This window comes from Trichoplusia ni, chromosome 17, assembly GCF_003590095.1.
Source record: "Trichoplusia ni isolate ovarian cell line Hi5 chromosome 17, tn1, whole genome shotgun sequence".
In the NCBI taxonomy this organism is placed as follows: Eukaryota; Metazoa; Arthropoda; class Insecta; order Lepidoptera; family Noctuidae; genus Trichoplusia; species Trichoplusia ni.
Genome location: NC_039494.1, coordinates 7,216,859 through 7,233,695, shown reverse-complemented (window position 1 = coordinate 7,233,695; position 16,837 = coordinate 7,216,859). Strand labels below are relative to the sequence as shown.

Here is a 16,837-nt window from a genome sequence, read left to right as displayed (position 1 = left end):
TCCATTTTCTAATTCCAGTGTCAGTGACGTCAGACACCGACTCAATGTAAAGCAAAGTGTACTCTTAGTGATTGATTCAAAATGTGGTGTGTTTAGTGGTTCTTTGGCCTTGTAGAACCTAATTGACACACTTGACACAAAAAAAGTGTAATTCACGATCACGATCGTGTAATACATCAATGTTCGTAAATTAATTACTCGAAACCTTTTTTTTAAGCACGGAGAGGAACCTGAACCTAATGCTGATGCTAATCCTGACCCTAATGCTGCTGCTAATCCTGACCCTAATGCTGCTGCTAGTCCTGACCCTAATGCTGCTGCTAGTCCTGCCGCCGTGGCACCTGGGGGTGATGCAGATACTCAAGAAGCAGGACCCGTAAGCTCTAATAATAATAATTATTATTAACACCAATAGCCCTTATTAGTTATACACAATACAATTTGCAATTGTTTTGTAGCTACCTTGGGTCGTCCATGTTTGTTCTTTAATAGAGCAGGGGTGGATGGCCATTGGTAGATACTCCATCACATTTTAGATTACAGTTCTCAACAAGGCCTCTACATGTTGGACCTGTGTCCCCGTGCAAGCCTTTAAAAAGGACCGGGTCTCTTCACATGACGTGATCCCGTGACTGTAAAGAGATACAAATCATAATAATAATAAAAAATGATTATTTTCTCGTCATCACACAATGTTACAATTTACAATACTTATTTTTTGTACTAAAATAGAGACTGGTGTCTGTGATAGGTAAGACCTGTGTTACAGATCACCAGGCTACCCTTCGAGGAGACAATATCGTCACTAACCTACATCTTTTTAATTATATAACAAAATGTGAAATAGCCTAATTTATAACTTATAATATTATGAGATCAACAATTTTAACAAAAAACTAAAAATTAAACTCTATGTTCAACGTTGTGTGCGAAGCCGTAGCGCGATCAATTGCATTTTGAAATATAGTATAACATTCATTGTAAAATGGTTTGACCCAAGCCTCGATAGATGGCGTTGGGATCGAATTAGATCGCGCTATGGTTTCGTTACATGTAAAACTATATATATTTTTGTAAATTTTTAATTCGTTCACCTGGACCCTGGAATTTATACATGGTCCTTCGCGTTGGATTTGTCGCGAGTGTTATTTGGTAGTCTCCGGTGGTGGAAGAGACTACCACCCCTAGCGTTATTACTGGACAGTGGATTGCTGTCCAGAGCAGCCTCTCCAGTGGACCCAGGAGAGAGGGCCCAGGAGCTGAAGGTGGAACCGGTGCAGCAGCCGGGAGTCAGGCGTGGTGCAGCCGACTCGTGAGCAGCAGCAGCCGGAGGAAGGCGCAAGGGAGGTGCAGTGGCAGTGCAACAAGCAGCGGGCGCGGTGCCGGCAGGGGGCGCCACCTACATGGTGGTGTATTGTGATAGTGAATAATATTGGTTTGAAGTAAAGCCGTAAGTACTTTAAATTATTCATTATCGCGAAGAAGAAGTCAACAATAAATAGAAAATTGTAACTAGAAATTTTGAACTTGTAATATCGCAGGTAGCAGTAATTCAGGACTTGTAATAGTTTTAAGTTAGAAGTAGTTCGACGGGGAATTTATGCCCGATTTCGGTCTGAATTCTAAGCCTTGTAAAATTTTAAAATAATTTTAATTTATTTTCTTGTATTTCAAATAATTGTTTACATTTTTAATTTAATAAAATGGAAGCTTTTAGCGATCTGCAAGAAGACATTAGAGCTATAATGTTAAAAGCTAAGTCTAATTTTAAGAAATCGCCAAAAGAGCGATTATCGGTTGCTTATGTAGAGACTAGGCTTGATAACTTAGAGCAACAATGGAGATTATTCTCGGACACTCATACTAAAATTATAAGTCAAGTCAAAAGATCAGATTTGTATAGTTCGAACTACCACAAGAATGCAATATATGACGATGTAGAAGAGTTGTATGTAGATTATAAGACTGAATTAAAAGAGATGTTAACTAAATTAAGTTCGAATAACCAAAGTGTTGTGGTATCAGGTGGAAATTCATGTACACGATTTAAGTTGCCTGAAATAAAAATCCCGATGTTCTCTGGGAAATATACGGAGTGGCAGACTTTTAGGGACTTGTTTTTAGGGCTTGTACATGAAAACAAGGCCCTAGATGATGCCTAAAGGTTTTATTATCTTCGAGGACATCTGACAGGAGAGGCTGAGCAGCTATTGCGAAATATTAAAATGTCATCTGATTGTTATGAAATTGCCTGGAAAAAGTTGGACGATATGTACAATAATAAACGGTTTTTAGCCAATGGCATTTTAAAACGTATGCTTAGCCAAAAGGATTTAGTGTCGGAATCGGCTTATGAAATAAAAAAAATAATAAGTACTACGTCAGACTGTTTAGAGGCAATAAAAAATCTAGGTGTGGATGTGTCTTCATGGGATCTGATTGTTATTCATATAATTAGTTCAAAATTAGATAAGGAGACTAGAAGGGCGTGGGAATTGAAGGTGGCCTCGGACTCAAGTGACGAGCTACCAACCTTTGAAGAATTTTCACAATATTTGTATAGTCGCTTTAGGGGTTTGGAACAGTTAGACAGGGAAATTATTGGGAATAATAAACAGCCAAGACATCCACAACCAAAAGGGACGCATTCATTTCATGTAGTAAAAGAAAAAGGCCTGTTATCATGTACATTTTGTTCAGCTGATCATAAGATTAATTATTGTCTGAAATTTCGTAAAGAATCGAATGAAGCGCGACGTATGTTTGCGCTAGAAAATAACTTCGTGTTTCGTTTGTTCACTCAACAATCACTCTGCAAAAAATTGCAAAAACACTCTCAGGTGCCAGGTGTGTAGACACCGCCACCATTCTTTGCTGCACCCAAGCGGTGCATCTGGGTCCAATATTGGTGAAGATGGGAGTACGATTCACGAGGCATCATCAGTCGCTTCAACGTCGGCGAAGGATGAGATTAAAAATTGTAATGCTGTAGTGACCGCGCAAGCGGAGGGATCGAGCAAGTCAATGGTATCGTGCCTTTCGACAGGGACTAGCCGTAAAACGGTGTTATTAACTACCGCTTTGATCAAAGCGGAGTCGAAAGACGGTTCATATAGGGTGGTTAGGGCTTTACTCGATCAAGGATCACAAGGTTCGTTTGTGACAGAATCTACAGTCCAGTATTTGGGATTAGATAAAACACCTTCGGAGCAAGTTGAGATAGGTGTAGGTGGGGACAAGAGTGCTACGGCCAAGTCCAGTGTGACTCTCACATTGAGGTCTAGAATAGACCCCAGTGACGTCATTAGGGTTAATGCATTCGTCCTGAAGTCGGTCTCAACTGTTCTCCCAGCTGCAAAGGTAGCCAGGGTAGAATGGGTAGATTTGACTGATGATGACTTGGCTGATCCAGAATATTACAGGCCTAATAAAATTGATGTTTTATTAGGTGCTGAAGTCTACAGCCAGGTCATCCAGGAGGGTATTAAAAAGAATATAACTGGGTCATTATTAGCTCAGAATACTAAATTAGGGTGGATATTGTCAGGTACCTTTGACGTCGACCAGACAATAAATTCATCACACATTACCGTTATGCATTCAAGTCTTGTAGAAGATGACATGCTTAAAAAAATATATGAACTAGAAGCAGAACCTCCTAGAAAGAAAATGCTTAAGGAGGAAGAAAATAAATGCGTGAAGTTATTTGCAGCTACGACGGAACGCGACAGTAATGGTAGATACATTGTAAGACTACCATTGCGTAATGTGGACCCGGCTTGTGCGGTTGGTGAGACCAGGAGCATTGCTGAAAAAAGATTCAAAGGTTTGGAAGTAAAATTTAAGAAAAACGAAAAACTTAAAGAAGAATATGGGAAAGTAATAAAAGAGTATTTACAGTTGAATCACATGACAAAAGTACCAGAAGTAGATTATAATAATGAAAAGGCAATCTATTTACCTCACCACGCCGTTGTCCGGGAGGATAAAGAAACATCAAAGGCTCGCGTCGTATTCGATGCCTCCTGCAAAGGATCGAAGGGAATGTCACTGAATGACAACATGTTAGTAGGCCCTACCTTGCAGGCAGATCTCCGCCATACAATTATACGATGGAGAACGCATCACATATGGTTTGTAGCAGACATTGTGAAAATGTATCGTCAAGTTCTGGTACACAAGAAGGATACAATACTACAAGGTATTCTCTGGCGCGATGATCCTGAAAAAGAAATTAATAAATATCAATTGAAAACTGTTACCTTCGTTACTGCGTCGACTCTATTTCTGGCTGTACGGGGTCTTCAACAGCTGGCTTACGATGAATGTCGTGCTGAACCTGGAATGTCTAAGATAATTTTAGAAGACTTCTACATGGATGATGTAATGACAGGAGCTGAAAATATAGAAGACTGTTTCAAAATATACAAGAAACTAAAAGAAATATTAATAAAGGGTGGTTTTCCACTACAAAAACGGAAGAGTAACAGTCAAAAGCTGTTAAATGGAACTGTGGATGGAAAAGAAACTACAGAGGAATTAAAGATACGAATAGATAATACTACAAAAAATTGGGACTTATCTGGAACTGGAACGAAGATGTCTTCCAGTACACTGTGGATCTTCGATCGCCGGCAGCACCTGTAACAAAAAGAAAGGTTATTTCAGAGATTTCAAAATTGTTTGAACCCCTAGGTTGCTTGGCACCTAGTATCGTTCAAGCTAAGATATTTATTCCAAAATTGTAGCAGGAAAGGAATGGGATCAAGCAATTCCACATAAGTTATTATATGAATGGTTGACTTACCATAATTACACAATAAATGTTACCAAGCAGCAGCTACGTCCGAAGATAATACAGGACTTCCGGAGAAGGTGGTCGCACGACTATCTTCACCAATTCTTACAGCGATATAGATGGTCTTACAAAACTCCGGAACCCTCTTTGGGTAGTATAGTATTAGTAAAGGAGGATAATATGCCTCCAGGAAAGTGGTTGTTAGGTAGGATTGTTCAAAAACATCCTGGGACAGACGGTATTACTCGTGTAGTCACAATCCGTACTCAATCAGCAACCATGAAGAGACAAACATCTAAACTATGCATTTTGCCGGTAGTAGTTTAGTTATAAGCACTGATAAATGTCATAAAGTGCCATTTTTACTTATTTTATTTAGCATAGATTAAGTTTATTTGCTGTCAAGGAATTGGAAGTTTGAATAAAACTTATTTATTTTTTGTTGTTACTACATGATCATACTACATCAGCCTTAAATAAAATTTATTGAGCACGGTGGGCGGTGTAGAAGGACATTGAGCAATATGTCCTTGGTGGGCGGTATGTTCAACGTTGTGTGCGAAGCCGTAGCGCGATCAATTGCATTTTGAAATATAGTATAACATTCATTGTAAAATGGTTTGACCCAAGCCTCGATAGATGGCGTTGGGATCGAATTAGATCGCGCTATGGTTTCGTTACATGTAAAACTATATATATTTTTGTATTTTTTTTTTTTTGAATCGTCAATATTACTATATATCATTATAATATCTTCGTTAATAGTGACTGTGGTGTTTTTATTCGTTCACTTGGACCCTGGATTTTATAGACTCTATATAAAACAATAGTTGAATTATAATAAAATTGAAATATAAAAGTAATTTACATTGGACTGGAATAACTGGAAGTTACAAGTGGTTTACCTATGTGTGTGTGTTTGTGTATGTGAATGTGTGAGTGCGCTTGTTTGTGTGTGATTGTGAGTGTCACACTCACACTCACGCTTATATTATTATATAATATATTATCAGAACATTCAGGGTTTGATGGGTAAGGAACTGGAGTTGGAGCTGTTCATGAACTGTAATTGTATCGATATTCTATGTATTACTGAACATTGGTTAAAAGACCATCAGTTCATCTTCAGCTTCAACAACCATCGGGTGGCCAGCTCCTTCAGCAGCAGAGTGGATTTGATACGCGGCTTATTAATTGAGTTAGTAAAAATCTTAAATTTAAAGAACGTTAAGATATTGTAAGCCTATCTGTTGAGCGAGTTGCAGAGATGGCAGCTTGAGCAGTTCCTCATATTGAGTGTGTTCAGGCCCCCATGTGCTTTATATGCCACATTTTTTTTCTTTTTGAAATAAATCTGTTTATTTCTATTAACACAGAGGTTACTTATTTTTATAATAAATTAAATTAAACTAATATTTTAAAACTATATCAATATAAAATGAAAAATATACATTAGTTACAAAGCGCCAAAAAATACACCTTCATCCCAGCCAAAGTCGGAAATCGTGCACAGAAGGCTGGCTGCATTGCCACGTTGTATGGCAATGCTAATTCTTGGGGCAAAATACAGACCAGCCTTCTGATCACGTGTAGAGTCGACCAAACGCTTTGCGAGTTCTTTATAAAGAACGTAATATTTTAAGTATGATAATAAAAATTCGAGTAAAAAATAAATAATTATACTTAAAATATTGGCTACGCTTTTTTGTTGAATTCTATAAACCTCACGGAGCCCGAGACCTTTCCAACGAATGCAGAACCGTAGAAATCGGTTCGTGCGTTTCGGAGTTATAGCGTCAGGAAGGAAAACCCGACTTATTTTTATATAGTAGATGCACAACCTGTTACGAAACGGAAGGCCTACTCATGGTATGCCAATAATTGTTTGACCCCAATGACCTCTAGTATACCTATACTGCTGACTTTGATTTTTGCTGACTGTTGTTGTGTAATTTTTGATAAAAGCATGCACCTGTTACTATCTGCTAATCTAAGCATAAGTTTCGTATTTGTCATGTGTTTAAATAAATTGTTAATTTATGTAGAAATTTAAGTACAACGTAAGCACTTTTTTCCTGAAACTCAGGTCTTTACCTAGTTAAGGCTAGTTTTAATCAGTACTCTATATTACATAAGAAGGTTTTAATGTAAATAGCCTTTAAGGTATTGAAAAAAAAATGATTTGATTTGAAAAACAATAATGCGAACATCCTCCATTGTCAAGAATGCGTCTTGTCCGGGTGACGGGGGCTGTGCAGCAAAAGAGCTTCATTCTTCCTCAGAGCCACGTCAAGTCCTAGCATCCGGATGCGACCTTTTTTTTTGTCGCTGGGAAAAATGCTGTTACGCATCCCCTTCCCGCCGGCGGGCGAGAGAGGGGTATGTGGGACTCCCCGGTGAAGGCGTTCCCGGTATACCCACTAAAAAGACCCAGCGGCGACCTCGCCTGAGTGGACGGGGCCTGGGAGTCTATGTGATTCAGTCCCCTACCGGATCCGGATGCGACTTACGACGAGTAGCCCGCCGCAGGTTGCACAGACCAGACGCATTCGGCAAGGTCTGAACCTCGAGACAAAATCAGTGTATCGTCCGCGTAGCAGACGACCCGCGTACAGGGCAGGAGAGTGCCCCTGAGTGTCCAATCATACCCGATGTTCCACAAGAGGGGCCCCAAGACAGTCCCCTGTGGAACACCGCGCCCGGTCTCTCACCTCTGCGAGCCGTTCTGCCGTCTAGACAAGTAGTCCGCCACGACGCCGCGACGTGCTGGTAACAGAAAGGTGTACCCCGTGGTATCGGAGCGCCGACTCTATGCTCTGATGCGGCAGCGAATTGAAGGCGTTGGCGATGTCAAGCGAGACCGACAGACTTGGACCTACCCTCTCCAGGTGCCGGACGATGACGCGCTCAAAGAGCTGGCCTGCCACCTCGTCCAGCCTGACGATCGAACTAAAACCCGAGGGTGAGTCTGCCGGACGCCCCTTCTTGCGTAAGAGTTGACCCGACCCCAGATATGCTTTCTAGAGGCCCCAACTAAATAGACGAATAACTTTCACCATACTTAAAACAATTCCTATTCAAGCTACGTAACGGATTCGTGTAACTTTAATGCTTCGTACTGCAACTAGATCATTTTAAAGATGCGGCTTTGTTCTTGGGACCCGTCGACAAACTAGTGTCCCACCGGCAACGGGAACAGGGCCCATGCTGCCGGTGGTTAGGGCTCCAGAGAGAGGAACCTCTTCACTCCCGCCCCGTGTCGAGAAGTACTGCTTTCGGAATCAAGCCCTTGACCCAAACAACCAAGGAGAGCCTCCGAAGATGTTGGTTGGCACTTGCGACTATCGGAACAATGATTGCCGAGTCCACATCCCATATGTCGAGATGAAACCGTTAAGGAGTGAATAGAGTTCGAACTGTCCCATCATTGCTAACGAGGGACAGATCAGAGCGAGCGGAGCTTCCGTAAAAACATATCCCGAATAGTCGACAAGACTGATATTAAATGATGTAACGGTTTACTCACGCGTATTTATCGGGGTAGCCCGACTAGTTTCGGACCCAACCGGAGTCCTTAATCATGAGCTGACGCGGCGGCGAGCGAGTCGAACTGACGTTTGGTAACCCCGATAACTACGCGCGAGTAAACCGTTACATCATTTAATAATTAATCATTCTCACAATAGTTACTGCCGACAAGAATGAGGTTGAATTTACTTAATGGTAGGAACATTTCATTCAAGTTGACTGCACGGATAGCCGAGTGGTTGAGGTCACCACGCCAAACCCACAGTACGCGACGTGTCAGTAAGCATTTGTGTGATCCACAAATGCTTATGGGTCTGGGTGTGCATGTGACTTGAATGTTTGTGAATACCCACGTAGCGCAAGGATTAAATTCTTTGATGCGGGGGTCGTTTAAAAACGGTTTTATCAAAATTTGGGCCCTATAGTATAGTTGAAAACTAGAGACTAGTGCGTTCGTCAGCCCTGACCAATTTCCAGTGAATTCTGCTTAAATTAAAGTCTCCTGTCAAAAAGTATGTGAATTGTTCCTTTGTGACATCGCGTTTATCCGAAACTGTAAAAACAAATAGTGTTATTATAGTATCGGACGCGCCAAAATTTGTTTTCAATTTCCAGTGGAGCCTAAATAAAGGCGCGTTCAAACTAACAAATTAATTTTTCAGATTGATATTAATGTTAAGTATAGATTTGTTTTTACTCCCATTACATTTCACGATTGGGTATCTACTTCAAAACTACAAAAACGACGTTTTCTTTTTTAACTGAGTTTTTAGAGAAAAGGAAAATTGTTTACCTCTATGTTACATTGTTACATTTCATCATCATCATCATCATATTTAAAAAAGTTGTTAATGCTTTTCAGGTTGAACAAGCGGAGGTTAGTATCAGATTAACATGTGATTGTGGTATTCAGCGACTTCCTTACTTCTGCACAAGCGGCACGGATCTTGAGCGCTCGGCGGGAGAGTGGGGATCGCTTTGCGCATCGTAAAATAAAACGCCAATCAATTGTGCGTACTAGTCGTCTTGAGGTGCATGCAACCGCAGCAAAGAACGACTTTCAACCAATCCCTCATGTCGGCTATGACCCGATGCGCCTCACTTCATACCGCAAAAGGGACACAAAAAAATCACTTCTGCGCAGGTGCAGGTCAGCGCTCAAAATCCGTGCCGACCATTATATTTAACTAAGGGCCGATTTTTCAATCGCCAGATAACTTTTATTTGACGAATAAGTTTGACGTTTTGACAGCTTTTGTATAGACAATATGTCAAACGGCCATATTTATTCCTCAGATAGAAGTTAACTGATGATTGAAAAATCGGGCCTAAATCTAATAGTATAAAATATGTTTAGTCCGTTAGACAGATAACTAATAAGAACACATTTATTACAATATTAAAAAGCAAGGAAGATAGAAAGCTCTTAACTATGATACCTGGTGAGGGCTAAAAACATCACTCGCTAGTAAAGAGCGAACTCGGAGGTGATGACACACGAGATTTCAAATCACTGTTAAATCAATGGTTTTTAAAAATCTGTCAGAACCAGTTGTTTTTTGTTAAATATCTTGAAGTTCGTTTTTGCCCAACATCGTTCTTTGTTTGTCCAACAACTGCACACAAGTGATACAAGATCAAAATGTTTTAAGTATGAATGTTTGTTATTATTTCACGGAAAACTATTGGATTTTAATGAAACTTTACTACAATATAGCTATCGGAATAACTCATAAGCTATCCCGACTATCCCTACTAATATTATAAATTCGAAAGTAACTCTGTCTGTTACACTTTCACGTCTAAACCACTGAACTTATTTGATACAGATAATGAAATTTGGTACAGAGATAGAGTTGACCTTCAGAAAGAACATAGGATAGTTTTTATCCCGGACTTTTGAAGAGTTGTCTTGGAAACGCGGGCGAAGCCGCAGGCGAAAAGCTAGTAATAAATATGAGGATATTGTGTGAATTGTGCAAAGTATCAACTAAGAAAAAAGAAATCATTAGTATTTTAATATTAATGTTATGTGTAATATATTTATCCTAAAATGCACAAAACATAATAATATAATATTCCACAACTTTCACACAGCGCCATCTAGTCTCAAACTAAGCAAGGCTAGTTCTAAAATTAGTAAAATGTACACTGTAAATATTTTTTTTAATCTAATCTGTTTTTTTCAGATCACTGTAAGTAAAACAACAATTTAATACTTTTCTTTACATTTTTAACATTTCAAAACTATCATACAACGCCATTTAGTCTCAAACTAAGCAAATCTTAGAAATAAACTAAAATAAAAAACTGATAAACATACCTATATATTTGCAAATACATACATAATATAGATAAATGACATCCAGACACAGAACAAATGATCGTGCTCATCACACAAACATTTGTGCTGGGTGGGAATCGAACCCAAGACCTCGGTACAACAGTCAGGGCCACTAACCACTGGACCAAAAGGCCAGTGAAGTCTTGAAGCTCGTAACGTGTGATAAAAGAGAATCTTTAGCTTCGCGCGTACGACAAGAGTTTATGTGGTCCACGAATGCTTGTCCTGCGTCTGGGCGTCTTCGTGCGTGTGACTTGAATGTTTGTGAAACCCCCGCGACACAAGGTTTAAAATAATTTATGCGAGAGAAGTTATTTTTAAGAAACGAAATGGTTTCTTTGTAATGTCCATGTTTTTTACCTTTTATGAAAGGAAATGAAATGAAATTATTTATTCTGCAAATAGGATATTTTATCACTTTTACATGTCTTTTTTGAGAACGATGAAGCCGACATTTCCTAGCTGACTACCCTAAGAAGAAATGTCGAAACAAACTCAGGGGTCGCAGTCTCTTTTAAAGTCCAGACAATTTTCAAATTCGAGTGTATAAACTAATGCAGAGTATTTCAATAAATTGATAATATACCTGCATAAGGTTTATACTTACAAAAAAAATGTATAAAAAACGATTTAAAAAATAATAAGGCAAATGAGTTGCGTGTTATTAAATCACATAATAATTAATATTACCAAAAATAAATTCATGCAAAAGCACAACAACTATGAAATTGTGGAATGTGAAAGCTCTGATTTAATTAATCACATACATATATTTGTCTATTTTTCCTGCCTTGGGTAGTATCGAGCGCCAAGAAATATAAATAGAAAATACAATATTTTTTTTTTGTTTCAGCTTGGTGTGAGTATTATTTTTTTATTTTAAGATCCCTTGTCTATGATGAACAATATAATATCTATGTGCGTTCTACTACCAACTCATTTATTTTACCAAGAAACATAGAAATGGGATCAGTTGTTTCAGAGATTACTCCGGACATACAAGCAGACAAACAATTTGTTAGTGCGAATTTAAGTTTCGTACTCAAATAGTAAATACCCACGTTTTTAAATGGCACTCAGTTCAAATTTAATCGAAATTGGTCCAGCCAATTTTTATAGTTGTAAATTGCATTGTCGGGCTTGGAGTGAAATTTTAAATAATATGTAGACTGCACAGTTAGCCGAATATTAGAGGTCACTTTTCCAGATTCACTGTGAGCGACGTGTCGCGGGTTCGAGCCCCGCATTCTACAATTCTTTTGTGATTGTCTTGTCTTGGTCTCTTTGTGCATTCAAAGATTAAATTCATTAGAGCGGGAGTCGGTTTAAAAAAAGCAATTTGTATAAAGCTAGAAAGCCTTTCATACAGGTTAAGATTTAGCCCAACACTGGGCTATACAAGGTGATATTATTAAAATAAAACTTGTATGATTTTAGCCGGACGATGTAAGTTAGAAAATTTCTATTTATTATTAAGCCTTTTTTATCGCGTTAAAAAGTCGCATAGGTACTTTGCCTGCGATGAGATCGAACCTGCACTTCGTATCTATACATAGAACGGATAGGCTTAAACTTAAAATATTAAGTTTTCTTTGAATGAATGTCGGAGCACTCCCTACCTCGGAGGTGGGCGCTAACAGTTGCGACAGTTTTTATTAACTAATGCGGCTGTTAACGCAGCTAGATACTGTTTAACACTGGTCTTGTTGTAAATGATTTAAATAATGTTTAAAGAAATATTATAAACGCGAGTTTTGTATGGATGTTTGTGACTCTTTTACGCAAACACCAATGAACGGATTTCAACGAAATTAGTCACTTCTTTAGTTTAGCTTAGAACCGCTCGAAATAGTTAGTTTATAATAAACTAGCCTTTCGCCCGCGGCTTCGCCCGCGTCGAGGTCGGTTATATCGCGTTTCCAAGAGAACTCTTCAAAAGTCCGGGATAAAAACTATCCTATGTTCTTTCTCAAGGTCAACTCTATCTCTTTACAAAATTTCATTAAAATCCCTTTAGTGGTTTAGACGTGCAAGCGTAACAGACACACAGAGTTACTTTCGCATTTATAATATTAGTAGGGATTGAACCAATAGTTTAAACTATTATTGAAATGAATAAAATAATAAAATTTAATTTATTTTTTAGGAAGCCGTAAGTATATTTTGTAAATGTTATCCATTGTTATTGTATTAAAAAAATATGTTTGAAATATAAATTAATAAGTTAAATCTTTGTTTATTTTTAGCCGGAAGTAAGATTTATGATATTATATATTTTTTTCTGATCGTATCTGAGTATTTTAAAATTAAAATATCTTTTTTAATATTGCAGCACGTTGTAAGTATCAGTATAAGTATTCAGCAGAAGATATATATTTTTGAAAGTATTTAGTTTCACCTGTCCCTTTGTCTGTAATCAAATCTTGCAAGTTAAAGACCCACTTCCCGGTTTCCGATTGAGATGACATTTTGCATGTTTATGTATATTGTGTGACGATGTGATATTATGATGACATGGAGCTGATCTGATGCTGGAGCTGGAAGCTTTTATGTCCAATCGTCATCCATTTTATTACAATTACATATTTAGGTTTCAGAAACCAAAATTATGTTAGTATATAAAACAATTTCTTAAATTGAAAGAGTTTCGTAATTTTATAAAAGAAAAATGTTTTTTTTTTCTGATTTTGAAATAAAATAATGTTACTCGAGGGCAATGGGTTGGTTCCGTTTTTCAGTGGGTGTGATAATTATTTTTTCTTTTGTCCCGTAAACATTAATAAATCAAACTACCTACAGAGTTAGTATTTTGTAACTTACGCGTATCACGTGAATAATATGTTCTTCTTCTAATATATAAAACTCCCGTGTCACGATGTTAGTTACCGTACTCCTCCGAAACGGCTCGACCGACTTTTACTAAATTTTATATGCGTATTCAGTAGGTCTGAGAATCGACTAACATCTATTTTTCATACCCCTAAGTGTTAAGGGTTGCTCACACTAAAAAAAATATTTAATTTTTGGACGAAATTTTTTGTTTTTATTTTTTATAATGTGGCATTAGAAAATACATACAACTAGAAATAATTTATTAGGCAAAAAACGTTTCCTGGGTCAGCTAGTAGGTATCTCATATTTCTTAATTATCTGACTGAGGCACTTAATACATTTCTACACCCAGTCATCATGTCTACTTTTACGTTAATAAAAAATACCGAACGCCGCGAAAACTGATGAACAAGATGGCCGACCTACATGTCACAGTCTTTTTTTTTTAAGAAATAAAACATTACTACACGTAGGTATTATAGACGTAAGTAACTTGTCAATTATATTAATTATGTTTTTTTTTCATTTTTAGGCGACGGTAAGTAAATCAAATGATTTATACGATCCGATATAATTAACATTTTTTATTTATTCAAATTGTTTTTTTGTTCAATGATTACAGGATCGATATGTAAGCATTTTTATTTTTGTGTTTTAATTATTTATTGCTAACTGTGCGAGCATTAATGTTTTTTTTTCTTTTTCTTTTTTTTCGTCGTATTTGAAACAAACAACGGTTAGTATTTTTTAATGTTTAAGATAGGTACCTAATACATGTTGCCTAAAGATTTCAATTAATTAAAGAACAAACCAAGTTTGAACACCAAACGCTTTCTAATCCTAAAATTTTCCAGTTAAACCTAATATTTATAACTAAACTGATTTTGAAAAACAAAATTTGAAGAAAAGCTGCGAAAGGATGAAACCTTCCTTAACGCGAATCTGACTTGTACTTAGCGGATAATTTAATATTTCTTTTTAAATTTCAGGTATAGGGCGTAAGTTTATTTTTCTTTACATTTTTAATTTATTATTTAATAGCTGTTGCCCGCGACTTCGTTCCCGTGGGTAGAAGATATAAGTTATGATTTATACCTGCCCTGTTTTTTCACATTTTCCATTGTACCTATCTTCGCTCCTATTAGTCGCAGCGTGATGGTTTATAGCCTAAAGCCTTCCTCGATGAATGGTCTATTCAACACAAACATAATTTTTCAATTTGGACCAGTAGTTCCTGAGATTAGCGCGTTCAAACAAACAAACAAACAAACTCTTCAGCTTTATATATTAGTATATAGAGTATAGATATAGATTAGTATAGATATGGATTACATAAATTCAACTTAAGTTTTAGGGTCACGTACCTAATGGGTATAACCCTACTTTTATCACAGTTTTGGTGTTTCTGGAGTTTTTGGTGGGCGAATCTGTCGTGGACGGACAGACCCCCACCCCAGGGTGAACTTTACTAAGACTCCGCTGTCTGCTTCATAAACGACATATGTTTTTTATCCCATATTTTATGATTGTACGGAACCTTTCGCTCGCGAGTCCGACCCCGATACTTACCTATGTATATTTCGTCATTTTGAAATCTTCATAACTTAACAAATTATTCTATTTCAGAATCCTGTAAGTATTATTCGTTTTAATTATAATCAAGTTAAAAACAGATCTTTTTGAAATCGCAAATATTGAACTACACTTACTCACGGTCCTATAATAATAATAACATTCCATACGTTTCACACAACGCCATCTAGTCTCTAACTAAGCAAATCTTTTATAATGAGTACTAGACAAGTGATAAACATACATAGTTCTAAACACTTACATGTTATAGATAAATTACATCCAGACGCAGAACAAATTGTGATCTTGCTTATCACACAAATATTTGTCCTGGGTAAGACGTCTCAAAGTTGATTTCATTCGTACGCCACTCGACGACAGAGGTACGTACGAACCGGTTTCAAAGTGTCGCTAGCTCTGAGGTCCCGGGTTCGATCCCCGGTCGGGTCAATGTAAAAATTCATATTTCTACATTGTCTCGGGGCTGGGTGTTTGTGGTACCTTCCTTGTATCTGAATTCCATAACACAAGTGCTTTAGCAACTTGCTTTGGGTTCAGAACAATGTATGTGATTTAGGATCCCTGCGCAATGGGTGAAAACGATACTCAATTATTGAGGCTTTTCTTTTCGGAGGGCACTTTAAATTGTGGGTCTCGGCTGTTTATTACACATCTTAGACAGTCGTTACAGGTAGTCAGAAGTCAAAAATTCCGAGAACCAGTCTTTCTAATGTATCGTGTTGCCCAGGTAACTGGGTTGAGGAGGTCAGATAGGCTGTCGCTCCTTGTAAAACAGTGGAACTTAGCTGCATAAACTTAGACTGAAAGCCCCTATAAAACGAACGTACAGTTCTAACATTTGAGTAGGCCATAATCATAATGCATCCTTTAGTTTAATGTTTCTATTGATTTTACCTTTTTCTCATAGCTTACAGTAAGTACCCAGTTATAATATAACTAGCTGTTGCCCGCGACTTCGTCCGCGTGGTTAGAAGATATAAGTTATGATTTATATCTGCCCTGTTTTTTTCCACATTTTCCATTTTATCTTGGCTCCTATTAGTCGCAGTATGATGGTTTATAGCCTAAAACCTTCCTCAATGAATGGTCTATTCAACACAAAAATTATTGTTCAGTTTGGACCAGTAGTTCCTGAGATTAGCGCGTTCAAACAAACAAACAAACTCTTCAGCTTTATATATTAGTATAGAGTATAGATAATGCCAGCCTATACATGTGCCCAGCTGTCCCACAGCTGGGCACAGACCTCTGTCCGTATGAGGAAGGGTTTTCGTTTACACAGCGTCCTTCTTTTTCATAAAAATAGTCGTTTTTTTTCAAGTTTTACAATTCTTTCATTATTTTCTTTTAAAAAGAGTCTATATAACAAAAAATGAATTTGTTTCAGAGCCATGTAAGTGGTGTTTTTTAATTTCCAATTATTTATTTTTCTTGTTTTATTTTAATATTGTAAATTTTAATGTCAATAATTGTTTTTACAGAGCACTGTAAGTTTTTCTTTAATTCTGACAAGTATAATAAAAAACATGGTCTTACATTTTTATTATGTCTTATATTTTTTTAGCTTCAAGTAAGTATTCAATAGAAATTACAAAAAAAATCTTTGTAAATATAGAAAAATATTAACTTTTTTTTAAATACTAATAAAATTATTTTATTTTTAGTACGAGGTTAGTATGTAAAATAATAATAACAGTTTTTTTACATAGCAAAAGGACATTCGAATGGTCATTAAATATTAC

At 37.2% G+C, this 16,837-nt stretch overlaps 1 protein-coding gene across 1 annotated transcript; it reads left to right on the top strand.

Annotated features, from left to right (window-relative positions):
- The first annotated feature begins 239 nt into the window (after positions 1-239).
- Positions 240-4,647, top strand: LOC113502719. The gene is made up of 3 exons (XM_026884370.1): positions 240-376; positions 1,157-1,312; positions 2,841-4,647. Exons 1-3 carry the CDS (start codon positions 240-242, stop codon positions 4,645-4,647), a joined length of 2,100 nt encoding a protein of 699 aa, XP_026740171.1.
- Positions 4,648-16,837: the final 12,190 nt, after the last annotated feature.

What these genes read in the sequence shown, in the direction of transcription:
- LOC113502719 (XM_026884370.1), top strand. Translation starts at nt 240, where the DNA reads ATGCTGATGCTAATCCTGACCCTAATGCTGCTGCTAATCCTGACCCTA. An exon ending in ATACTCAAGAAGCAGGACCC is followed by an intron (nt 377 to 1,156) that starts GTAAGCTCTAAT and finishes GTTATTTGGTAG; the next exon opens with TCTCCGGTGGTGGAAGAGAC. An exon ending in AGGCGTGGTGCAGCCGACTC is followed by an intron (nt 1,313 to 2,840) that starts GTGAGCAGCAGC and finishes AAACACTCTCAG; the next exon opens with GTGCCAGGTGTGTAGACACC.